The sequence below is a fragment of the Histoplasma capsulatum genome, genomic scaffold (assembly GCF_000149585.1).
Source record: "Histoplasma capsulatum NAm1 scaffold_3 genomic scaffold, whole genome shotgun sequence".
NCBI lineage: Eukaryota > Fungi > Ascomycota > Eurotiomycetes > Onygenales > Ajellomycetaceae > Histoplasma > Histoplasma mississippiense.
The window spans coordinates 1337556-1362460 of record NW_001813980.1 but is presented as its reverse complement, the minus strand read 5'-3'; the positions used below and the strand labels follow the sequence as shown (position 1 = coordinate 1362460).

The following is a 24905-nucleotide window of genomic DNA, read 5'->3' as shown; positions in this document are numbered from 1 at the left end:
ATGCCAAGTGGGTTTTGCTTGGTTTGGCTGGCGTTGTATCCAAGCATCGGCAATTTCCCGGTGAATTTTTTTTTTTTTTTTTATTATTATTTTCCTGCAAAAACTTAAAGTTACGTCAACAGTTCTTTTCCAGCGGGGGTGGCGTTGGTCGCAGAGCATTTGAACCCGTGTCAAATTTCATGATAACACCTGTCAAACGAGTTGCTCCCAATTGATTTATATTCTGTTGTGTGTGAGAAACAGCCATGTATCTACAGATCTGTACACACAGTAGGAAAACCAATTAGACCCTAAATAACAAACATGGGACAATGGAGCAAATCTTGGCACTGAAATCATAAAATGGATGCAGTTGTAAATATGTACTGTACAAGAAAATAAAAAAAAAAGGAATAGAAATACAAAAAAATAAATAAAAAGGTCTACTAACAAACCACCCGCCCAGTACGGTATTTATTGATGATATAAGGGGGTATAGATAAATCAATAAACCAATAAATAAAATAATGACAGAGCCAGCGATTCTTAAATAAATCTCACGCAAACGGAAGCGTCGTTTGGCCCCGTTCTGGTTCGGCAAGTCTAGATAGAGAAGAAAGAAAAGGAAATCTCACGTCAGTTTCAGGGTCACGATTTCGGGTACAGAGAGAAGAAAATAACATACTCTTTGATTCTAACGTCTGGCGCAGGCTGGATTTCGTGTCTCGCACCTGGGGTAATGAAGATGAACTGCCGCCCAACGGACCGCCTTGCTGCTATCATCTATTGATTATTTTATTACCACGGGGCCAGTCCAGAGAATAACACAGAAGATACAAGACGACACAAAAGCAGGCGCGGGACGGGGGAAACCTACCAGCATCTCGATACTCATGCGCCGGTTGATAGAGTCCATGTATACGTCACTAACACGTGGGAGAGAAAAAAAGCCAGTTAGTATGTAAACAAAAAATGAATCGCGGTAAGTAAGGGTATCAATCAGTCATGACATCACATACAATTCATCCAAGCAGCGGATCGGTGACCCCATGGCCTCCCACAGCGAGAGCAAAAGACATATCTGCGAGAATGACTTTTCTCCTCCAGATAGAGTCCTAGCATTTCTGCCCTTGGCACTCTCCTTGGTGATATCCGGCTCGACATGGACATCAAGCAATTTTTTCGTATGATCTGATAGAATCTGGCCGCGGAAACTTCGCTCGGACAGCAGATAGGTAAACTGGAGTTTAGCCTGCGCAGTGATGAGGGAGCGAAAATTCTCCCATCGTTTTCGCCGGTTATTTAATGTAATCTTGAACCTCTATAGAATTGTTAGTTAGGGTTTTGTAGGCACAAGGCTAGATTAAGATTGGGACGAAAATTTGTATCATGGAAGTGATTACCTGCGCGAGTTCTTCAAGCTCAGCAACCTGGCGCCTAGCACTTTCATATTTTTCCTCTGCTTCGGCTGCTTCGGTGGCAATCTTCTCCCGATCTCCCAAACTAGACGGCATTAGCAGAGCTCTTATTCCTGTCCCTTTCCCCTTTGGCAAAAATGAGAAATATACATACTCTTTATCAAATCGATCAAGATCCCTCTTCAGTCTCACAAGTTTCTTATCAAGACTATTTGCTGTCTCGCCCTCAGAGACAGCCACACGTGGAGAAACCGAACTTGCCTTGGCAGTGAAGTCCAAAATGATATCGCCAAGTTCCTGGCGCTTCCTCACGATATGTGCCTTATCCCCCTGCAAGGACTCAAGCTTATCAATAACCACGTTTTTATCAACGAGAGCTTTTCTCCGCTTCTCCAGGGTTTTCGACTCTTTGGCTTCAAGATTTTCGACCTTTTTGCGATACTCAGCGATCTCCATTTCGATCTCGGTCACTTCTCGTTTCTTCTCCTTTAGAGTCTCCATTATGCTGTCCATTTTATTGACGCTATCCTCAAACGAACTCTCGTGGGTTCGTTTCTCTCCTTCATGTTCTTGCAGCGATGTTTGCAATGCATCAAGCTTGCCGTCTTCAGTTGCATCTCCGTCAATTGCACTTTGAAGCTCCTCAACGCGATCTTCCGCCTGTTGCCAGGCAATCTTTAGCTGCTCCTGCTGTCTGCTATGTCTAACGACTGCCTGTTTGCATTTTTCAAGGTGGTTGCGCGCTAAGCGTTCTTGGGTTTCCAATTCGAGGAGGTCCTGCTTCAACCTACTGACAGCATCTTGCTGTATCCTACATGAGGCAATGAGTAAGTAACTGGCGGTCTAGTTTTCTTATTGTGCGTAAATGGCTACGTACTTGATTTGGGACTCAATGTCGGTTTTCATTCGAGGTCGTCCTAAATATGCTTGGACTGGAGATTGCGTGGGCTCCCCCGTCCGACTATAGGACAAGTGAATCCCTCTTCGTCGGTCTCGTTGGTCGATACATAAACATCGCCTCACGTTTCTCGGCCGCTCGCCGTCAAACATTACAACCGAAGCATCTTCCAAGTTCTCAATGAGAAGCACCTGTTCAATGCCATTTGTTATAACCAGCTGCCGCCGAACCAAATCGTTATCGATCTGAAATGATTTTAGTAATGAAACTCAACATCGTGAATTCTATCTTTGGAGGTTCCTTACCTCTAAAACACGTAACATCGTGTCGAATTGAGGGTCTGGTTCATTGGGGGACGTATCCATATTCCCAATATCATTCCCGATGAAGATAGGACATTCACTAAATGCGGATGAAAATTAACATACAGATCAAGCACGTCGCAAAGTCAGTAAAGTCTTTTAAAACCTACCATCCGACCCGTTTCATGATGCTCGATAGAATGTTGGAATCGCTTTTCGCCGTTACCACAAACCCAGCTAGGTTTGCCCCCAGCGAGCTTTCGAGGACCCCAGACCATTTCGGCTTCAACAGTCGTATATGGTTACCCAATGGCCCGACAGGTTTTCTCGAAAACTTGTACTGCTCCTGTTCAATAGCCCTTAACAACATGGGCATCTTTTCATGGAAGCCGTTCTGCTGTTGTCCTCTATCCCGTGTGAGGCTGTGAAGTCGGTTTTCAGTTTGCTCTATATCAGACCGCTGTTTGTTGACAGGTTCACGCTTCCCTTGGTATTCTCGCTCAGCATTGTTGATGTCCTCTTGTAGCCGATTCACATCTTTCCTGTGGGCATTGTACGTATTGAGCGCCTCTTCCGCTTGGGATTTTCTCTGCTCGAGTTCCGCCAGCCTCCTAGCGTGGTTTCCGCCGTCTAAATCCTCAAGTCGCTTCTTTTCCTCATTTATTTTTCGTTCTGTCTCTGCGATAGCTGACTCGGCAGTCTTCAGGCATTCGCGGATTGTGCGTTGTGTCGCCTTGAGAACGTAAAAAAGACACCGGAATTAATTACCAAACAATATCATTTAACCAAATATTACTTGACGTACCTGAAGCTCGCGGCGTTCTTTCACAATCTCATTCATACTTTCCTTTGCGACCTTCCCGCGATCCGCTTGGGCTTCCAGTTCAGATTTTGCGGCTAGAACGGCTTCAGCAGCTATGCCATATTCACGATCTGCCGCTTGATAAAGCTCATCAGCTTTCGCAACTTCAGCCTCCAAATCTGCGATCTTCCTAGTAGCTTCCGCAAGTTTGTGCATCGCACGCATCTCGATTTCTATTTCCGTAGGTTAGCCCGAGATATGACTATCCCAATACTCATTATATAAAAATATATATACTTCTATTTACGAACTTTTTCCTGTTCTTCAACCTGTACCCACGCCATCTGAGCTCGTAAGTTCCTCACTCTGGCCCGCATGGTTTCATTCTTATCCGATAGCGCGAGTTTTGCCCTGGCGTTGTTCCTGTTAGTCTCCAAATCCTTGATCTGGTCCAAATGAATCGACAATTTCGCTTCCGTCTGGTCAATTGACTCTTCAAGCAAGCGGTAATCCTGATCCAGCTGTTCTAGTTGGACCCCTTTTACAAAAAATTTGTATTTTTCCGACGGGCTGGAACTGCTTAGAAACTGGCGGGCCATGTCTTGAGAGAGGACATTCATGGGATTGTCAATCTGGAGGGCAAAATAGTCGGTGATGGAGTCAAGTTCGGACTTCTTCGTGGATACAACACGGCCGGAGGAACTTTTGATTTTAAATCCACTCGAGCCGTTTCTGGAGAAATGACGTTCGATGATGATTGAGTTTCCGAATTCGTTCGGATTATATGCACTATCTCCCTGATTCTTGATGCGAACCACAATAGTCGCAGAGCTAAAAGAAGAATATTAAAAGGTTTAGCAAATGTGCGCGCAGTTAATCTTAATGACATATCACAGGGGGGAAAAAAAGGGCGCACATACTCCTTTCCCTCCTTAATGAAACTCTTCAAACTCTGACCTCGATTCGTCACAGACGCTTTTCCACCCAAACAGAGCGTGAGGGCCGTAAGGATAGCACTTTTCCCACTCCCATTCTTGCCCACGATGAAATTTATCAATGGGCCTAGGTCGACGGAGAAATGCTCGTGGCACATGAAATTGTAGCAATCTACCCGCTCGATGATGCCATGTTCAGCGGGCACGTTTTCTATGTTTTGCGAAAATTTTTTCTGGATGTATTGGCTGGCGCGTCGCTCGATGGCGTCCTCGTCTATGTCTGGTTCGACGAGTTGGGAGTCGGATTCGAATGCCGGGTCGTGGGGAGTGTGGGCGGGGTCTGCTCCGTTGCGCTCAGAGGCGGATTCTGCCGCGGAATCATACATATCTGAATTGGAAGAGTTGGCGGCGTCATCATCGCTGTCGCTGTCGCTGTCACTGGCGCCCCGGGCTGTCAGGACGTCTGAAGTGCGCACCTTCTTTCTCTGTAGATAAATGGGAGAATGTTTTAGCGCTGGATTGTTTTATTTTTTCGAGGACTCGAAGAGAGATGGGGTGGGGGGACCCAATTCAATGTTTTCTTAAATTTCACTCCGGGCCAAGCTGTGAACTTACCAGCGCACTCGAGGAGGGATCATAATGCTGATCGACTCGACTCCGCTTGATCGGAGCCATGGAGAGAAATGGAAGCTGTCAAATGACAAGTCATGAAAATGATTTTGTGAGTTACTTATGAATCACAATAATCCTGACATCCCAGTTCCCCGTGCAGTTGTTCTGAGTGCCGAGCAGATGTTGAGTCAAGCGCTTTTCGTTGTTGGTAAATTCATGTCGCGTCGCGTACGGAACCGAGCGCATCGTGGAACCACGTGATAGCGACTTCATTATTTCCCGATTGAGATTTATCAGATGCATCGACATTATCCCACACATTGCATACAAAATTTATCCAGGCGATGTCTGACAAGGCGTACGCTGCAGGCAAGTATTCAATCAAGTAGCTGCTTGGGAAAATACGATTTTCGGCCAAAGAATGTCTCATCAACCATGCAGATGAACTCTAGAACACATAAACCGTAATCGCCTGCTGACACCTGAAAAACCATTCCTGGGTACTTTCATGATCAGTTGTAGTTATATCATGCTACATGCTACTTATAGGACATCTACTAAGTTCAAAGTGAAAACTAACTGTACAGTAAATATCAACCTCCATCCCTCCCGGACACAAATACCAAGTGTAACAGATAAAATAAGATAAAAAACACAGAAAGTTTGTCTACTGTCTACTCGTTACAGGACGATGTCATAAGGAGTACCTGCATATAAGCGCCCATCAACTTAGTGCCCTCAATGTAGTTGCGCTTGTCGAGCTTCTCGTTGGTGGAAATGTGCCATATCCGTCGAGCTGCCCATGGGCAACAAAAGGACGTTCTTGCCAGTGGCTTCTTCGAAAGTGAGGGTGATGGGGATGCTAATTGTGTTACAGTTAGTTAAAAATTAATGTTCATTCGAGTACAAAACGACACAATGGAAAAGGAAAAGGGGATCAAAAGTACCTCCCGCCCTCCCTCGTCATATCCGGCTCCATACCAAATACCTGCTTAACAGCCTTACTCGCAGCCTGGAAATTCCAGTGTTTAGGGCTAGCCACCCACCACTTCCCACCATGCTGCAGCGAGCAATCCATAGTATTCTTGCTGTTCAATTTGGCGAACTCGGCCTTCACATAATCAAACACCAATCGGTCCACATCATCGCTCTCCATATTGGGCACGGTACGGATGGAGAACTTTCCAATGACTTTTGCGGGAATAACTGTCTTGGCACCCGGCGCGGAATAAGCGCCTTCCACGCCGTGGACGGAGAGAGATGGATAGCGCCATCGTCTCATGAGGGTGGATTCTTTGTCTGGGAAAATGGAGGTGGTGTTGCCAAGAGACTCGTACAGGTTATCCATGGTGAAACCGATGTTAGTGTACAAGCTCTTCTCATCCTCTGTCAGTGGAGCAACGAGCTCGTTTATGCCTGGAATCTGGATGTTGCCTTTAGCATCAACCAGCTTGGAGAGGAGAATGACCAGATCCGTCATAGGTTCATGGACCGTGCCGCCAAAGACGCCGCTGTGCAAGTCCTGTCCCGGGCCGGAGACGGTGAGCGAGTAGTAATTGCAACCGCGCAAACCGTAGGTGAGACATGGTTTCTCAGTACCCAGCCAGTAGTTATCAGAGATGCATACAGCATCAGCATCCTTGAAAAACGCCTTACTTTCGGCTTTTACGAACTCCTCGAGCCCCAGCGAGCCGTACTCTTCCATACCCTCAAAGCAGCCGAGCAGGTTGACGGGGAAATCGACTCCAGCCTTCTGGTGCGCTTCGATGACGTTTAGCCAACCCATGATGGGGCCCTTGTCATCCGTGCTGCCACGACCGAACATTCTGCCTTTCTCATCGACTGTAAGGGTGAAGGGCTCCGTGTTCCAGCCATCCTCACGAAGGGCGGGCTGCACATCGTAATGACCATAGACGAGAATGGTCCTCTTGTTCTTGTCGTTGCCGTAGCGGGTGAGGATGACAGGGGGCAGTTCCAGATGAGGCCGTCCAGGTTCCTTCCCTAGTTGTCGGATCTCAACTTCAGCTCCCAGACGCTTGAGTTCATCGACAAGGAATTCTCCCATCTGTAGTAATAAGCAGTAATTAGAAAATGTGATGCCTTTTGAGGATTGCAGCGGCACACATCGGCTGTGGAGGTATAGCAACGTACTCTGACAACATCCCGTCTGTTGTCATCCTGGGCAGAAATTGACGGGATAGCAACAGCTTTTCTCAGGCCTGTATCAAAACGAGGGGAATTAATTAGCAGTCATCCAAGCCTGTAGCTTCTAGATAGGATTGGGTCATCGCACATACGATCAATGAAGTGGTCTTGGAGGTTGTCAACCCTACATGGTAAGGCAATGTACACCTTGATATCAGCAACCGGCATATCCTCCACGGATCAGTGGATTCAGTGGGAAAAAATATGTTCTATCTCCATAACTCACTCCTTGAAAAACGGTTCCAGCTGAGGTGCCATCTTGGGATCGTCGATATTTGCGTAGAAGGCTCTCTTGTGGATTCTTGCGGTGAGCGAAGCAGGTTGTTGACTGTTGACGGTACGACAGCTGGAGGAGCGTGTTGTGACGAAAGTTGAGAAAGTGGATGAAGGTGAAGAGAAGGAAAAGAGCCTATGAGCACTGAAATACCTCGGAGCGTGGAGCAATGGAGGGATGATCAAATGCGCCGTACCGTGTTTGATGGCAGGGAGCGATGCTGCGATGCGACTGAGGGGAAGCGAGGCGGGGAGCATTTGGCGGGATGTTCTGGGTAGATGCGGCAAGGTCAGGAGACGAGGACGTCCGATTGCTGACGGCGAGAAAAACGAGGTTGCATCGGTATTGTTTATCTTCCACTTTTCTCTGCTAGATTTGATAATAGTTGTCTTTTCTGAATAGCTAGTTTCGTGCTGCGAGTAGCGCCAGCATGGGGTTGATTAATTTATGTTTTTCTTTTTCTTGATATCATCGTGATTACAATCTAAGGATATCAGCGTCTGTTTGGAGCAAAGGATTAAGCTTTTTTGAGTGTTCTATATTTATACATTGAGGGCAGAAGATAGATAATATGCTGTACAGAAACATAAGGGAAAAAATACAGGAAATCTAACAGCAAAAGTTAGGGACGGAAATGGACGGGGGAAAAGAAAATGGGACAGTGATCAGTTCTACAATGACCATTCCCTCGTCCTACTCGTCCTTCTCCTCACCACCCGCAACCACCCAGTATACAGAAGTTATGGGGAGCAGAGTTGTGTCCTCTCGCCCGCCTTCGACATTAAATCTCTCAATCTCCACTCCAAACAGTAGCTGCGACCTCCACAAATAATAACTCCCGATGAGGCCGACCTAGCTAAGGTGTATAGCGGCCCGAATAAATAGATTATTGATCCGATGCCCATAACTCTTTCCGGAGCTGTCTATCCTCCCTAGCAATCGTCCGCTTCTTGCCCCAGCGCGATTTGATAGCTTCAAGGACCTGCTGCTGGATAGCCTTCTTTTGCGGACCAGCATCGCACACCTGCATGACGAAATGGGTGCTGCATCCGAATTTCTGAGCCAGCGCATATCTGCTCCACTTCATGGGGTCTTCTAGCCGTAGCTGGCGCATTTCCGCTATCTCCTGTTCACCCAAGATGGTTTTGGTTTGGCTTTTTTGTCGAAAGACCGGTGGGAGTTGTGAGTGCTTTTGCTGTTGTTGCTGTGGGTCTCCAGGGAACGAAGAGGCGCGCAGTTTCCGGCGGACGTCATCTGGTGGGAGGAATTTGGTAGGGGTGTGGTATACTGAAGGGGCACTGGAGGGAGGATTGTAGATAATTCGCTCAGGCGAATTAGCAGAGAGAGGGCTGAATGAGGCATCAGGTTTCACTCGTAGGCGTTGCTTCAGGCGACGGAAAGTTGACTGGTATCTCCGGCATACAACGGTTGAAGCAGCTGATTCCGACCACGATGGAAGTAAGAATGGCAGAATCAAGATATTGCGCCGGGAATACGTGACGGGACAAGCCATTCTAAAAGAGGATGGAGAGATATGTAAAGTAGGTATGTTTGCCGGAAGGGATTCTAGGAGACCCAGGGATTTTGGATTGGCTGCTTGCCGATAGGGAAATCCTCAAGGGAACAACGATCAGCATCCAGGAGACATGGCAGAGTCCGACACAGTAAGAGGATAGCAGAGGAGATTGGGATACGAAAGGGTGTTGAGACGGTCGCAGAGACAACGAGTCAAATATCAAAATCGACTGCGGAAGAGAAATTGACAACGGGCAGAAATTGTACAGACGCTTAGCCGGATTGGGATATCGATCATGTGAGAAGGGCACGGATCCATCCATATTACGGGCTGTAACTCTTGAGATACCGCTGTCCTAGGGACGATAATATGAATAGATATTGGGCTTAATTACGGATCCCTATCTAGGTACAGCGTTCAATGATGCCCGTTCCAATAGGTGTGCATTTCTATGCGATCATGTTGTGAGAAGACATTATTCCGCCGCCTTCATAGAGAAATACGGCGAGCTGCATGAAATAACGTTACAATACAGCAGCCCTTCCGTCTCCTGAGGCGTGTAATAATACACACGTACCGCACACAAACACCCCAGAGTCCTCACCATCCTCAGCCTCATCATTTCGCTTCAACGCTCAACTTCATCTCCAGCTCCGGCTCAACCTCTTCTGCGTCTTCGTCGTCCCCTTCATCCCCTTCATCCTCTTCATTCTCCGTCTGCGCCTCCTCTATATCCGCCCCATCCCTTTCCTCAATATCCTTTGTCGGTTTTCTCCTGCATCCGCACACTCCATTCAATATTACCCCTTTTTCCCAGCATGACGTCGTTGATCCACTTGACACCAAGGCCCCAACGCCTTCGCTGCTGAGTCTGACTCTCATTATTCTCACCAACTACATATTGCAACTCTCCCCCCCCCCCATCGTTGTCCCAAGCCACCAGCTGCCGCTTCTTGCACTTCTCAATATCTCTCTGCCTGCAGACAACGTCCATCTATTCCATCGTGTTCCCTTATCAAGATCTCGTTTCTTCGAATACACACACAGCACACAGACACGCTCTCTCCCTTTTGGTCTTCCACTGAAGTGGGGAACTATCAATACTTGTGTTTCTTAAGCCCCCCAATCTGAAACACTGTTTCTAGAGAAGTTTCCCCTTTGCGCAAAGTCGTTGGGTCTCTATTTGCGAGAGTTCCTTACTCTGCACACCACTATTGTGTCTCGACTATTCCATTACTTCTATCCTTTAAGCAGTCATGGCTGCAGCAAATCAATCAACCGACAAAACCTCAGATACAACTCCTGTCAACGAGTTGCCAGTAACTTCGGCTCTATCCGTATCTGAACCACAGCAAGCGCTACCACGAATTCCCCAACCAAATATTATCCCGGCAGAGGAGGACAAGGTGGACGCAATGAACAAAAAAGAGAATAAGGAATGGAGACTCAAACCAAAGAAGAACCCTGAATCAGGCGCAGCTGAGAAGAGTGAATCGCAACAACGCCCATCCAACATCCCTAACCCCATAACCACCATGAGACCTGTCTCCCCTCTTAATTCTCTCCACTCGACTCAACCATCCGCATCTCCACATCGTGCTAGAAATCCCTATATATCTCCGTCATCTCCTAATCGCGGATTTCGTTCTGCTTCTCCGCGCCTGCACTCCCCTGCTTCATCGCAAATTTTTGAACGGAATGTCCAGGAAGATTTTTCTCCAGCGCAAGCCTCACCATCTATACCCTCACATATCATGACAGAAAACCATATCCCCCCTATCCTTGGTGCCTCGTCTGCGGCTTTAACCGACAAGCATCTTGATCCAGACTCCGTCGAAATCATTACCCATAACTTCCACCAGCCAGCGTCACTCAGCGTGACAGGTGGCCAACTTGAACACTCGATGACGTCGTCTTGGCATGACGATCTCAACCCACATATACCCCCAGACGTAGAAGATTCGGTTTCAAACTACGGCGCCTTGGACTCATCCGACGTCCAGCGCCTAAGTTTCGTATCATTCGCCGACGTCGTCAACGGCGAACATGCCGAAACAGACCATGCCTCAAACCGCGATTCTATGTACATGGCAGGTCTGTCGACCAACGCCGCATTGTTCGCCACGCAGAATCGCTCTCCATCCCCAATACGCTCTCCGGTCTCGTCCCATGGCTTCGGTACGTCACCGCCAACAAGCGTATCGCCTTCTACAAAGGGTTTGGACAACTCTCCCAATTGCGGGACCCGAGTTGCGGGGAGCCCCCGGCTCTGCGGCCATAGCCCCCCTCCCAGCACCTTTGGGGGTGAGTTAAGTGTCGAAACCATGCGGCAGGCCCTCCGGCGGACTGGCTCCGGCGACTTTGGTGGATTCCGCAGTCAACCCATGAGCGCTGTTGGAAATGATGATGGGACATATGATCGCCCTTTCAAATAGTCATAGTCACTCATCCACCACTCTTGGAAGAGGTTCAATGCTCCTTTGTATTTTTCGTTTTGTATTTTTCTGTTCCTTTTTCCATTGCTTCGCCTCTCATCGTTACTTCTTTTTTCCTAATGCTATACTCTCCGTTTGACTAGCCGATTTTAATCAAAGAGGGGGTAGATGGGTGTTGTTTCGTACTTTTCAATTCTGAGGTTTTGCTTTTCGGGAAGTTCGTAACTCGGGTTGTGCTGTCATGTTTCCCATAACATTTTTGATACAACAGAACACTTTGGGAGGACTCATTCAGTTTCTTTTTTTCTTTTTTTCTTTTTTTTTTCTTTTTCTTTTAATTTTCATGAATGATCTGTTTGTCTAGTTCTAGCTTGGTCCCTTCGAGCTATTTATTTCTTGTAGTTTGACATTTGCGTTTTCACTCAATGTCCGCTTCTGAAATATTTTTATTTCGTTTCCCTTGCTCCTCTTTTCTGATTCCCCTAGGAGAAATCCTTGCGTACGCCACTCTACCGGAAGACCGTATAATTCAAATCCCATCCTTATAGGAATTATGTTCAAGTTGGCTGGCTAAATTGAACAGCGGTCTGTTTTCTATTATCTATCTATCTATCTATCTATCTATCTGTCGATATACTTTATCAGTTCGCCCACCACTTCTCCTCGCATTTCATAGATTGAAAGTCACGTCTTCTAGGGTAAATCTCGGGTCGATGACTGGATGTTTATATTGTCATACCCGATAATTGTTGAAATTATATACCCATCCCCCCCACCCCCTTTTCCTCCCTTCTCAAATTTTAAACTCTCTAAAATGGGAAATTGTATTGTATTATTTGGTATCCCTCTTTTCCCATTTTTAAATTCCCTGGCTAAGTATTGGCCGTGGAAAAATGAAGACGAGGCAATAAAGCAACGAAGAAAAACTCTCACAACTCGACTCATGATGCGCCATCCATATACAAATTGAGTTGGGTTTCCGTCAACTTTCCATTTTTCCTAAGAAAACGGTCGCGTATGTGGATACCCTTCACTTTCACACAAAACAAAACAAGCCAAAGGCTCAAATAAAAACGTTTTTATCAGGGAAATATACCGCGCAGAACCGATACCCCATCGTAACTGACAACTCCGTTTTCGGGGAGGCGCGTTTCCAACGCGATAGAATAAGAATAAGGAGTCTCTCTGTAGGTCTCAAGATCCCTTCCTTCCTTTAACATGCCCCGAGAAGGCTACCCTCCCCTGGAGTTTCCCGAAAGCCAGCCCTCCAATCTAGGAGAAATATCAAACGTTTTATTCACGACTTATTCGAGACCTTCGCGGCCGCTGCAAGGGCACGGTCGACGCGAGCCTGAAGGTCCACAGGATCCTCAAGTCCGACGCTCGTTCTTATTAACTCTGTAGGGACGCCTAGTGAGTTCGCCTGGGAGATTATATGTGAGTGGATTTTTTCCCTTTGGTATGAAAAGATATATATTGAGGTAGTAAATGGAGAATACGAAGTGACTCACCCACTCCAATTCCTCGTAATGAGCTAGGATCACGTAGGGAGAGCTTTTTTTCCAAAGGCACCTTTATGTTAGTGGATATCTTGTCTAGAGGTACGCTTTCTAGGAGGGGGGGAAATACCTAAGTGTAAAATTCGTGCCTAAACTGGGACCCTTCATGACTTCAAAGGAGTCGTAGAAGGCAACCGCCTGCTCCTTTGAGTGGAAAGTTATAGAGAATAGACCCCCATACCCTCCGTTTGGGTTCTTGCATTTATCGTACCAATGTCGAGTTGGGCTGTATTTTGGGTAGTAAATGTCCTTGACTGTTAAAATGATTATTAGTCCTGTGATTTTAGTTTTATACTTCCTGGGTTAAAGTCCTGAGCCCTTTCGAAAGCGGTACTTACTCAAAGGCGACGCTTTTAACTGTGCGGTGATCTCCTCAGTAGCAGCGTTAATGCGCTCAATCCTCGATACGAAATCCCGGCTGTTTCGCTCGAGGAAAATGGCATCTTCTCCCCAATAATTATCTTCGTACTCCGTCTCAAGCACCGCCTTCATCTTCTGATAATATTGCCCATGCGGATTGAACACTGCACTGCCGCCCATAACATTGCTGTCTCCACTGAAAACCTTCGTCAAACTGCTCACGACCACATCGGCATATGGGAGAACGTTGACATTGATAAAGTTACCAACAGATTCATCCACCACCACGGCGAAGTCATATTTCGTCGCTAGGTCTCGAATACGTTCGAGATCTGGGGCCTTCAGTAGGGGATTCCCAGGGAATTCGGTGAAGAGCGCTAGGAATCGCTCCCCTGACTCCAACCGTCTCTGAAGATCATCTAGCTCTTCAGACGATGCATGCCCATAAAACTGAACACCAGGGCCCCATTTCTGTAATATCTTCAACGTATCCACATAAGGGAAGCCGAAGCATATGCTCTTCATCGGACCCCGGGCAGCCATTAGCATGCGATGGGTGTTGAAGATCGCACTCATGCCCGAGGGAAAGAGGAAGACGTGTTCTTCTGCCAACCCGGAAATCCGCCCATCCGAGGATGCAGATTTCAGTGCTTCGCTGAGCTCACCATTGCAAGTCAATGAGCCAGCAATCCGTCTCCGAACCGCGAGCTTGGCATTATTGGCATGTGCCAGGTTCAAGTTACGGCCAAACCGCTCTTCAATGAATTGGTCAAACTCCATAGAAGAGGGGATTTCGCTTTTCTGCAGTAGATGTTGTGGCTGTGTTGATGTCAAGTCCTTGCTGATGCTCCCTAGAGACCCATTTCGTTGATACCGCTTCGGCCCCTTGTGCGGCCATTGAGTTGTAGGCTCGTCCCGCTGCTGCAGCCGGCTCTCTTCGATTAAATATCCATCTTCCAAGGCCTTCAGACAGAATTCGCTTCGGCGGCTTGATATCCCATCACCCGTGTGTTGCCATACCTCCTTTGCAACGCTGCTTTGTGCGGATGGATAAAAAACGCAAAACAGAGACGATGCGATATTCGGATTTGCTTTACCACCGTCACCCTCATCTGAAAGCGGCTGCTTCTGCTGCTGCTGTCTCCGTGGCGGCAGGAGGCTAATAACGCGAAGCTTTCGTGCTTCCTCAGCTGGTAGCCGCGACGTCATGAACTGGTAACACCTGTCTGCAGTCTTACGAGACGGGAACAATGTGGCCGAATCCTCCCCGGGCGTACCGAAGCGGCGGACAACTTCTGCCACTAGCGCCCGGATGCTCTTGTGGATGTAGAAGCGTGGGTAGCCATTGGTCATGGCATCTATTACCCATTTTTCGCCCCTTTCATACCCAATGTTGGCTCCCCATGTCGGGAGGGAGACACTCACAGCCTATATCCGCTATGTTAGTATATATCTGGAAAGACGATTTGGATACTGAGAAGATAATGAGAGTAGATGATGCGACAAAGCGAATTATTTTATTTGTCTCGTTTCACTGTCCAGGGGTTCTTCGCGTTCGCAACCAACCAAGAGAGCAGAGTCCATGGCTGAAAGCCCTTCTAGATAACATTACAAAATTGAATGTAATTTCACTTATTCTTTATGCGAACATACATGGTCAGTTTCTGGAGGGACAGGTCCTCCCACTGGTAGTTGATTTACCATCCCCGGACGATCAGAAAGCAGCGCAGAAGGCGGGAACAAAGGCGCTTCAATTCAAGGAGGAATTCAAAAGCATACAGCAGGCATTGTCGCGAGTACTATTCTGTACGAACCACCACCGGATTGCGCTGTACTCGTCGCTGAAGAGTGGGAAAAGAAAAAATGATATACAAAAGTGAGGGGCAAAAAGTGCAGAGATTGATAAGAAAGAGTCAGCCCGGGTCCCTCATATATAGATTACGCCGCCAAAACATCTAGGTCCATGGACCCATGTTAACTTTGTGAACTTATGAGAAACAAGATACACACATATAAGCACAATAAAGATTTACTTATTTACTTATTTATTATTTTTGGAATTCTTTTGGGGATCTTCTTTGAACAGGGTTCTATGAGTATCATACTCATTTTGTAACGATGTAATATATTACCTGGGCATATTTCCGTAACATACGGAATACCGTACAATACGCCGCTATTCTGCGCAAAAAAAAAAAATAAAATAAAATAAAGGGTTGGTGGAGCCTCCAAACCGTCTCCAACACCATCCCAGCGACAAGAAGACGGGGAATTTGGGAAGGATTTCACAAACCGCCATAACGACGGCAGGCCACAAAGGCATTTTCGCTGGGCTTGACGTTCAGCGGTATTTACTTTCATCGCCTCTGTTTACTTCAATTCCAATACCTGCTCACAGGTTTGGCCTTTTTCATGGCAGAAATCACCGCAAAGCGAAGAAAGCTAAGCGTGAGCGATGGAGCTCAACAACCTGCCAGAAATGGAGTCAAATGGACGCAAAGCCGGTCGCGATCGCATGCCCCAACCGCTGAGCTTGCCGTTGCTAGTGGAGTGTTCAAGTCCAATGCCTTTAAGTTGCAGGTGGATGAATTGCTCTCTCAGCTTCGGCCGGACCATGACAAGCTGCTTGCCCGAGTCGAAAAGCCACTGCGGACATTGAAGAGCATCATCGAAAAAATACCAAATATCCCCGCCAAAACCGTGTCGGAGGCGGAGAAGGATCTGGGCAAACGATCAGGCGTTTCTGTTCCGTTTCCAGAGCCCCGTCCTGCGAAGGATACGAAGTATACCCTGGAATATGCCGCACCCGTGAATATCAACGTCGTGGGGAGCTTCGCGGTCAAAACGGAAATAAAATCAAAGCTCACAACAATCGACCTGGCTATCACTATCCCGGGTTCGCTGTTCCAAAAAAAGGATTACCTCAATTATCGATATTTCCACAAGCGTGCCTATTACATAGCCTGCATTGCGGCAGGCATTAAAGATACCCTGGAGCCGGGCTTTAAGATAAGTTGGAGTTACCAAGGAGGAGATACACTGCGTCCTGTGATTCTACTGGAGCCCGCAGAAGGCGCCGACGAATCCTTCATACGCTCAAAATCCCGCATCCGCATCCTCATAGCCATCGATAAAGATGTTTTCCCAACTTCCGTCACCTTTCCCACCGCAACAAACATCCGAAAAAACAATGCGGATCACGATCAGCAACAAGATTCTACTCAGCCAAGGGACCATATCGCGACGCCGACGCCCATTTACAACAGTGCTATCCGATCCGAGGCATCTGTTTCGGCGTTCTTGAAGCTTCAATATGCTGCCAGTGTCAAGTGCACGGCCTATCGAGATGCATGTATCCTCGGCCGAATTTGGCTTCAGCAGAGAGGCTTTGGGACCTCTTTTGCACAAGGTGGCTTTGGGCACTGTGAGTGGGCTACTCTTGTAGCCCTACTTCTCGAAGCGGGGGGACCTAATGGGAAACCGCTTCTCTCTCCGAGCTACAGCAGCTACCAAATCTTCAGAGCTACAATTCAGTTCCTTTGTGGCAGAAATCTTATCCAACCATTCGTACTGTATGCAGATGGGATCTCGAAACTCCCACCCTCTGACGTGCCTATTTTCTTTGATGGAAAACGAGGCATGAACATCCTCTATAAAATGTCCCCTTGGTCATACTCTCTGCTACGCCACGAGGCTCTTACTACCTTAAAAATGTTAAACGACCCTCTTCGAGACAATTTCAACGGAGTTTTCATTTTCAAGGTTGATGATCCCCTTTGCAGATTTGACCACCTTATCTCAATATCTCCGCAAATCGCTCTTTCGTCAACTCTTCGTATCAGGAAATACCAATCGTCTGTCTATGAAGTCCTTTTTAAAGCTCTGGGTGATAGAGCTAAGCTCATCAATCTTTCCGTTCCAGATCCCCCCGACTGGCCCGTTGGATCGGGTGCACCCCCTTTCACAAAGGAAAATGGACCCTCAATCACCCTCGGTTTATTACTCGATGCTGAGCACTCTAACCGGATTGTTGACCACGGTCCTTCAGCCGAGGATAAAGAAGCCTCCGCTACCTTCCAAAAATTCTGGGGCGATAAATCTGAGCTTAGGCGTTTTAAAGATGGAAGTATCGTGGAAAGTTTAGTGTGGTCCGATCGCCAGTCAGATCCACCAATTGTCCAACAAATTGTGGCCCATATCTTGAAGCTGCATCTTGGCCTTGGTGAAAACCGCATCACATTTGCTAACTACGACCTCGGCAACGAATACTTCAACGGTACCAGCGCGTTGAACCCTACTTCTTCCTTTCAGCCATATATGGATGCATTCAGCTCTCTTGAAAAATTACTCCAAGGCATCGATGGGCTTCCGCTCACATTACACCAACTCTCCCCAGCTAGCCCTCTATTAAGGTACACATCAACTCAAATCTCAAATAGCGGGCTAGTGCAAAACAGCCCTGCCGATGTTCTTCTCCAGTTTGAAGGCTCGACACGATGGCCAGACGACCTGACGGCCATCCAAATGACAAAACTGGCATTTTTACTTAAGATAGCCGAACTTCTACAAGACTCGGGAGAAGTAGCTTCCTGTCAAGTAGGTTTAGAGAATGAAAACAGCAGATTACTTAACACCTCCTTCCTCGACATCGTCCTCCCAAACTCCATCACATTCCGCCTTCGCATCTACCACGACAGGGAACAGACTCTGTTGGAGCAACAACTGAAAAAGAAAGATCTGGCAGCACGACAAAAGGAAGATTTAGCCTTTGCTCTCGCCACACACAGGCGCGCTTTCATTCAGGCTCCCCGACACACACAAGCAATTCGAATCCTTTCCACCCGGTTTCCCTTGCTTTCCCCAACCATCCGCCTCGTGAAAAAATGGGCAAATTCCCACCTCCTAACCCCTCATCTCCGAGAGGAACTTCTTGAATTAATTGTTTGCCGGGTCTTCGTCCATCCATACCCCTGGGATGCCCCTTCTAGCATCGTCACCGGTTTTCTTAGGACTCTTCATTTCCTCTCCCGCTGGGACTGGCAACTGGAGCCGTTAATTGTCGCTCTAAACCAAGAACTGACATTGCAGCAATTGTCCGAGGTCCAAACGCGCTTCGATGCCTGGCGAAATATCGATCCGATGATGAACACCGTCGCCCTCTTCGCCGCGTCAAACCTTGACCGGGATGGCGTCACTTGGACCCAGTTCTCGAAACCACCACGAGTCGTCGCAGCGAGGCTATCCGCCTTATCCAAATCGGCCATGAAGCTCGTGGCGGAGAAGAAGCTAGATTTGCATGCTCCAGAGCTTTTCATATCGCCCTTTACGGATTATGATTTTGTGCTTTGGTTGAATTTAAAATATGCTGCTGGTAGCCGGAAGAAGAGGGAGGACCGAGCTGTGTTTAAGAATCTTCAAGGACTGTGCCAGGGGGTTCTAGATGGTGATATGACGGGGGTTAAACCCGCTGCTGCGTTTGCGGACGAGTTGACACGTTTGTATGGGCATGCTATTGTATTTTTTCATGGGGATCATGAGGAAGCTGGTGGTGGTGTTATCGCTGGTGTTTGGAATCAGCAGACGACGAAACCACGGACGTGGGGGTTGAAGATTGGCTATTCAACTATTCCGTCGATTGTTGAAGGGGAAGAGGAAAATCGGACGGAGCTTGCGCCTAATAAGACGGCGATTTTGAATGAGATTGCTACCATAGGTGGTGAGCTTGTCGAGAAGATTCAGGTTAATCGGTAAATGCATACGAAGATGAGGAAGCAACAGGAGCAGGAAAAGAAGAGTAGAAGTTTCATTATCAGTACGTTAAAAATTTAACGTCTACCTCTTCTCTATATGTAAAGGAAACAATAGACTACGCAAAAATGTAAAATAAAAAAACGAAAACGTTGACCAAAAACGCCGGTGCTATGTAATACCCATTCTTTCATCCAGGAACAAACCATAAAGTCCACACATTCTACCCATCAGCTCTTCGGAACTCTAGATGTAAGTGACTCTGCGGTCACACGTGTGGGCGGTCATCTAATCTATATCGCGGCCACACGTCTTCACTAACCTCTGTTCCTCTCGCCAGCTCCGGTTGCATCCTGGGTAGAGAACGAGCAAAACTTGTCTTTGATCGCAACAACTTCATAGCTACCTTCATCAGACGTTCGGATGACCTTGGTGTGTTCATAGGATATGTCATGTTTAGTATCCAAAATTTGTGATTTCTTGCCCTTTCTGTCGATAGAACTGCGCGTATATCTTCAAAAGAAGTAGCAAAATCAGTATTTCTCGTCAAAAAGAGAGGAAGAAGTTAAGAATAATAGGAAAAAATAAAAAACGCAAACAAAGACAAGACGCAGGAGGATGAAAAGACGGCAAAAACAAACAGGAGGAAAAGGATCAACGAAGTAGCTTACGTGAACTCGAATGGGGGAGTGCCCCAAAACTCAAAAATCATCTCAGCCTCTCCACCCTCATGTATTTCGACAACGGAAACAGATCCACGACTGACTCTAACGCTAGGCATCTCGTGAATAATCTTGGTAATATTCTTGTACGCCTTGCACTTCCCACTCGCCCCATCGCTCACGGCCGTAATGGCAAATTCACCTGGCTTTTCCGCAATGCGGCGGAAACTGGAGTTCGGCACTGTTGCTTTCCGATCCACGCCGTTAAACGTATAGTACACCTCGAACGGAGCGTGGCCAGATAATGAGAACGAGAGTCGCTCTCCAACACAATAGTCTACCTGTGTTTCCAGTGGTATAATCGTTGGGACATCTGATATTGCAACTCGAACAGAGGAGCCTTCATATTCTGTTGTGCGTTGGCAGCCGCGTGCATCCCGGACTTTCTGGATACTTATGACGTGTTGGCCTAGGTTGAGATACCGTCGGGGGATTGGCAAGTTATGTCGGTTGGAGTCTATGTGTGGAATGGATAACACCTCCGGTTTCGATACAGAAGAATGTTTGATCCCAATCTCCAGGGAGAACGGGGAAATTCCTTCCAGAATTATAGGGATCACTTCCTCCGTATTGCCTTCTTCTTTACAAAATCCGTATATGTGGTTGGGCTGTTCAAAGCGCGCGGAAGGTCGAGGATTAACCCGCTGCGTAATGGTGACTGGTGCATGCTTCTTACGATCGAAGCTATAGAGATTATCACCAAGTTCTATAATCTTATAAGAATAATCACCCGGCTTTGATGTGTCCATTTGTAGAGAAGCAGATCCCAGTGCCGCCGTCATTGTCTTGATGCTTGTGGAGATCGCGCCAGTGATTGGCCGGCGCTGTTGTTCGTATCGAATCGTGTAAGGGGGGGTGCCATCAAACTTCATTTCCATGAGATCCTCATCGCCTTCGCAAACCTCTCGTTTTGCTAGAACATCCTTATCCTCAACGGGAGAACCATCGATAGCTGTAATTGCCGGTCGAGAAATCCAAGAAATTTCGAATGTGCTTGCTCCCTTATCAACAGAGCCGGGGCATGTAGAATCACTAACTGCGACAATTTCATATCGGCCACGTTGGGTGAGTTGGACAAGACTATTCTCATTCCAGAGCGTCCTCTCGATGGGAGGTATCGAAATGTTGTCAAGGTTCCGAAATCTGACAGTCCACGGCGGAACTCCTTCCAACCGTAGCGGTAGCTCTACTTTCTTGTCCTCCAGAGCAAGAATGCTGCGCTTCTTGTCGATCAGACCGAAGGCAGCTTGAGGCCTCTTGGGCCGGACATCAATATTGATCTCCTCCTTTAACAACTTCTTGCAATTCGATTTGTCCTTCACACTTGTCAAGCCTAAAGTATATCCACCACCATCAACGAGATCTTCAGTAACAACGGTCGCTATCTCATGCTCACTCCGAAGCGTATGTTTGTTCCTCTTCCCATTATGGACAAGCTCGTACTGCAGTTCCCATGGAGCTTCCCCAACGAACAAAACATCGATCGAAACAGGTTCGCCAAAGCAGGCTTTGCGACTAGTTACAGAGCCAAAGAATTGTGCCGAAGCGGGAGGTTTCACGTCCTGCTCCAACACCGGAACCTTCCCTTTCAATGGCTGGGGAAGGTAAACGCGATCCGAAATGTCAATGAATTCGTACTTATAATGCCCTGCTTCTTTTGGCCTAAAATCGATTTGCCTCCTTAGAGAATCGATGGAGATGAGACGCGTCTGAACTCCGGTTGCCTGCTCGATATGATACCGAATTTGGAACGGCGGGGTTCCAATCAGGTCGAGGTCGACCAGAAGGCCAACCGAAATATTTGCACACTTGTCATACAGCTTTTCGTATCGTAAGTTAATACTTGGCTCAGGAGGATTGTGAAGGAAGCAGGACGCAGGTTCGAATATCTCGCCTGAACAAAATTGGCTGGAGATGGTAGTAAGACTATACCATCCCTGCTCCTGGATTCGAGGTTTGTCGTCAACGCTTTGAAGGCTGATTTGCTGCACGGACGGAGAAATGGAACTGTCGTCCTGGGTAGCTTCACTCTTGTAAGAGTACGTCAATGTATACGGGGCATCAGCTGCCTGATCGCGCCCAACGGAATGGAAATGAAGTGGTAGATCAATGGAATGACCTTTCGCCACTTGGAGATACGATTGAGCGTTGCATCCAGACAGCGAAACGCGAGGCCGCTCATGAACTAAGAATTGTTGAGTTTGTGATGAAACTTTCGAAAGTTGTTGATCGCCATCTTGAAGAGCGAGAGAATAGTTTGCAACATTTCCACAAGCATCGTGGACCTCTTCGATAGAATAGATCCATTCGCCCCCAGTGCTCAGCGATTCATTGAGCGGAACTTCGATTCTTTGAGGTTGCGCCCAACTAACATCTAGGTCATTCGGGTCTATCAGAGGGCCGACACGGGTTTGACTAATGAGGGGTGATCTAAAGTTTTCTGGCTGAATGCTCTGGAATGAGACGCCGTGATCGATATTATTAACTTTGCGGCTATATTTGATCTTTAAAGGTGGCGTCCCCTCGACCACAAGCATCAAGTCCGACAGCTCACCCTTACATCGGCTATCCGCCGAGGTTCGAATTACCGCTCTCGGGCACGCCACAACAAGGGTGTCAAGTGGACGACGTCTAACCTCAAGCTTCGAATCGTCCACGACTCTTTGTAACTGGTAAATTCCCGTTTTTTTGACCGGAAATAGTAAATCTCTTGGGCTGTACTTATCCGAACTCGGGTGGCCCTTATTCGCTTGCTTCACCATATGCTTCAGTTGTTTGGGTGGAACTGAGATGGTCTCGCTCTCTCCAGACTCGAGATCAAACCGTAAAAGATCAATGATTATCGGGGTAGTCTGGTTCACACGAATTGGAAGCATGGCTTGGGTTGTCTGGCTGTCTATACAAAAGGAGGCTTGCTCTGGGTTCAATACTGCAGAACTAAAACTCCGTGTCAGTCATCACCATGGATAAACAAGGGTAGGGTGCTTGGGGGACAAATAGCTCACCCTTCTGGAAGGATATGGATGATTTGCTTGCCCAGAATCAAAGACGAATTACGGAGGATGTCAGCCGGTTTAACCCTCCTTTCTGATATGGAGAGCTCTCTGTCATAGGCCACTTTAACGAGAGCAGCCATCCATGACTCTATGGGTATCTACTTTAAGATCAGAACACAGTTTCGTTATAGGTTCACCTTGGGGCGCTTCATTCATAGACTTACAGGGATACGAAACATTAAGAAGGCATTGGCAACAGCATGCACCATGAATACCGCCAACGTAGTCGCAAACGACCATTCTAGCCATGGTACTCTCAGAGCAGGGAGCCCGAACAAAAATATGCCGTCAATTGAGACCCACTTCAAGAAAAGCCAGGTTGAATCGAAATCGTCTGTCGACGTCCAGAATTCATACATCCGCCACGCATTCAAGGCCAGGTAGAAAGCCACCACATATAATCTCTGAGATGGCGCATCCACAACACTGAAGGGAATAAGTGGCGCGTTTGAGTCCCTTCGTTCGAGCCTCACCGGTGCGGGTTTCTCGTTTCGAAGGGTCCGCAACCGGGCTTCGAGTGGAGTCCCATCCTGGCCGTCGTTGAGAGTTCTGTAATGTGGAGATTTGCGGGGCGTCTGGGGAAAGGAAGATCGAAGTCGAGGAGTGCCGTTCATGGCATGCTTAGAGGGCGCGGGTTATGGCGAAGGAGCCGTAGATACACAGGACAACCGACTTAGCATTCCAGGTCCCATCCAAGCCTAAAACAAGGAGAAGTTAGAGAGGGACTATTATACTTCAACCATTAGTTTTCGAGCGATTCTTCACTCACTCTGTCGTTACCATATACTTGCGATTCCTTTCGTAGTGGAATTGTCTCCGAATATGCCAGGAGGGAGAGCAAATTCAGGTAAAAGCTCGCTATCGCAAAAAGTCTGGTGTCAACCTAGGCAACGCTGGAGAGGTGGAACACGCCTAGCAATGGTTGGTCCGCACAACGCATAAAGAAAAAAGGACGGATGAATGTAGGGTCTTTCTCCTTCCTAGTCGATAGGGCGGTCTGTCCACCTGTGGCTGCGGATCTCAAGTCAATATCCTACTGCACACAGTATGTATATGTCTGGTGTTTGCGCCAAAAAAAAAAAAAAAAAAAAAAAAAAAAAAACGGTCCAACGCGTCAGGATGGTTGACGCCAAGACAGGGCCAATCTTTTTGCTCTTGTCCGCATCTGATCAGCATCGCGTGTAAATAAAATAGTCGCGGATGGACGTCATAAAAATTGTTGAAGATTGGGCAAATTCCGAGGGACGAAAGAGCGGAAGGGATATATATATTTGTTGTCCCGAATACTGGCTACACAATCTACTTCTCATTCCTTCTTAATGGTTGAGCAAACATATTAGTTAGTTATCATCGGATAAACTCGCTTCGCCTGCACCATGCTCATCCCTTGGACTTGAAGCCCACTTCATCCTTCAGAGCAGTAGATATGACGGCTCGGACAAAACGACGACGGCTTAATCCGCCAACAACCTTTGAGACTTTGCCGCTCCAGCCACTAACAAAGGCCGACAAAGCTCGCTGGAATGGCTTCTGCGAGATCGAATCAGAACCGGTATGTCTACGTTACGATTTAGGTGTATAGTATTTATTCTTTCGAAGCTAAACCGGCATCTAACAGGCGCTTTTTAATGTTATGCTCCGTGACTTTGGTGTTAAGGGGGTTAAAGTGCAGGAAATTGTATCTCTGGAGGATGAGATGCTAGCGCTCCTCCAGTATGTGCTACGGGCTACTGGCTCAATGGCCTCCTATAATAAATTTGTGTCGTTTTTGACTAATTCCAATCAATGCACAGCAAACCGGTCTATGGGCTCATATTCCTCTTTCGATGGAAGGAAGATGACCCAGATAAACAGGAGTCAAGCTGTCCAGAGGGCATTTGGTTTGCGAACCAGGTTTGCCTCCGCCTTCCATTGAGGACATGTACAAGAAAGAATACCCTCTGAAGACTTTCTCTTTTCTTGTTAGACTTCAAGCTACGCTTGCGCAAGTGTTGCCCTGCTAAACATCATCAACAATGTTGATGAAATCGAACTTGGCGAAAAGCTTCAGCATTTCAAAGACTTCACGTTGCCTTGACGCCAGC

At 47.3% G+C, this 24905-nt stretch overlaps 7 protein-coding genes across 7 annotated transcripts; 2 read left to right on the top strand and 5 right to left on the bottom strand.

The window, feature by feature from the left end:
* Positions 1-536: 536 nt before the first annotated feature.
* HCAG_03544 (predicted protein) lies at positions 537-5219 on the bottom strand (the record flags this gene model as incomplete). The annotated part of the gene is made up of 14 exons (XM_001541396.1): positions 537-582; positions 665-762; positions 857-905; positions 999-1300; positions 1383-1482; positions 1552-2208; positions 2275-2540; positions 2601-2697; positions 2768-3330; positions 3403-3632; positions 3707-4230; positions 4320-4819; positions 4950-5024; positions 5088-5219. The coding sequence occupies 14 exons, from the start codon at positions 5217-5219 to the stop codon at positions 537-539; spliced, it is 3639 nt and encodes a 1212-aa protein (XP_001541446.1).
* A 465-nt stretch (positions 5220-5684) lies between these two features.
* HCAG_03543 (glutamate carboxypeptidase) lies at positions 5685-7409 on the bottom strand (the record flags this gene model as incomplete). Its single annotated transcript, XM_001541395.1, has 5 exons — positions 5685-5808; positions 5894-7011; positions 7098-7165; positions 7244-7275; positions 7378-7409. 5 exons carry the CDS (start codon positions 7407-7409, stop codon positions 5685-5687), a joined length of 1374 nt encoding a protein of 457 aa, XP_001541445.1.
* A 902-nt stretch (positions 7410-8311) lies between these two features.
* HCAG_03542 (mitochondrial 54S ribosomal protein YmL20) lies at positions 8312-8938 on the bottom strand (the record flags this gene model as incomplete). The annotated part of the gene is made up of 1 exon (XM_001541394.1): positions 8312-8938. The coding sequence occupies one exon, from the start codon at positions 8936-8938 to the stop codon at positions 8312-8314; it is 627 nt and encodes a 208-aa protein (XP_001541444.1).
* A 1259-nt stretch (positions 8939-10197) lies between these two features.
* On the top strand, positions 10198-11376 carry HCAG_03541 (predicted protein; the record flags this gene model as incomplete). Its single annotated transcript, XM_001541393.1, has 1 exon — positions 10198-11376. One exon carries the CDS (start codon positions 10198-10200, stop codon positions 11374-11376), a length of 1179 nt encoding a protein of 392 aa, XP_001541443.1.
* Positions 11377-12673: 1297 nt separating this feature from the next.
* HCAG_03540 (cystathionine gamma-synthase) lies at positions 12674-14879 on the bottom strand (the record flags this gene model as incomplete). Its single annotated transcript, XM_001541392.1, has 5 exons — positions 12674-12799; positions 12888-12930; positions 13006-13189; positions 13274-14723; positions 14862-14879. The coding sequence occupies 5 exons, from the start codon at positions 14877-14879 to the stop codon at positions 12674-12676; spliced, it is 1821 nt and encodes a 606-aa protein (XP_001541442.1).
* Positions 14880-15707: 828 nt separating this feature from the next.
* HCAG_03539 (predicted protein) lies at positions 15708-19046 on the top strand (the record flags this gene model as incomplete). The annotated part of the gene is made up of 2 exons (XM_001541391.1): positions 15708-16719; positions 16876-19046. The coding sequence occupies 2 exons, from the start codon at positions 15708-15710 to the stop codon at positions 19044-19046; spliced, it is 3183 nt and encodes a 1060-aa protein (XP_001541441.1).
* A 314-nt stretch (positions 19047-19360) lies between these two features.
* HCAG_03538 (conserved hypothetical protein) lies at positions 19361-23435 on the bottom strand (the record flags this gene model as incomplete). The annotated part of the gene is made up of 4 exons (XM_001541390.1): positions 19361-19544; positions 19715-22702; positions 22771-22919; positions 22986-23435. 4 exons carry the CDS (start codon positions 23433-23435, stop codon positions 19361-19363), a joined length of 3771 nt encoding a protein of 1256 aa, XP_001541440.1.
* Positions 23436-24905: the final 1470 nt, after the last annotated feature.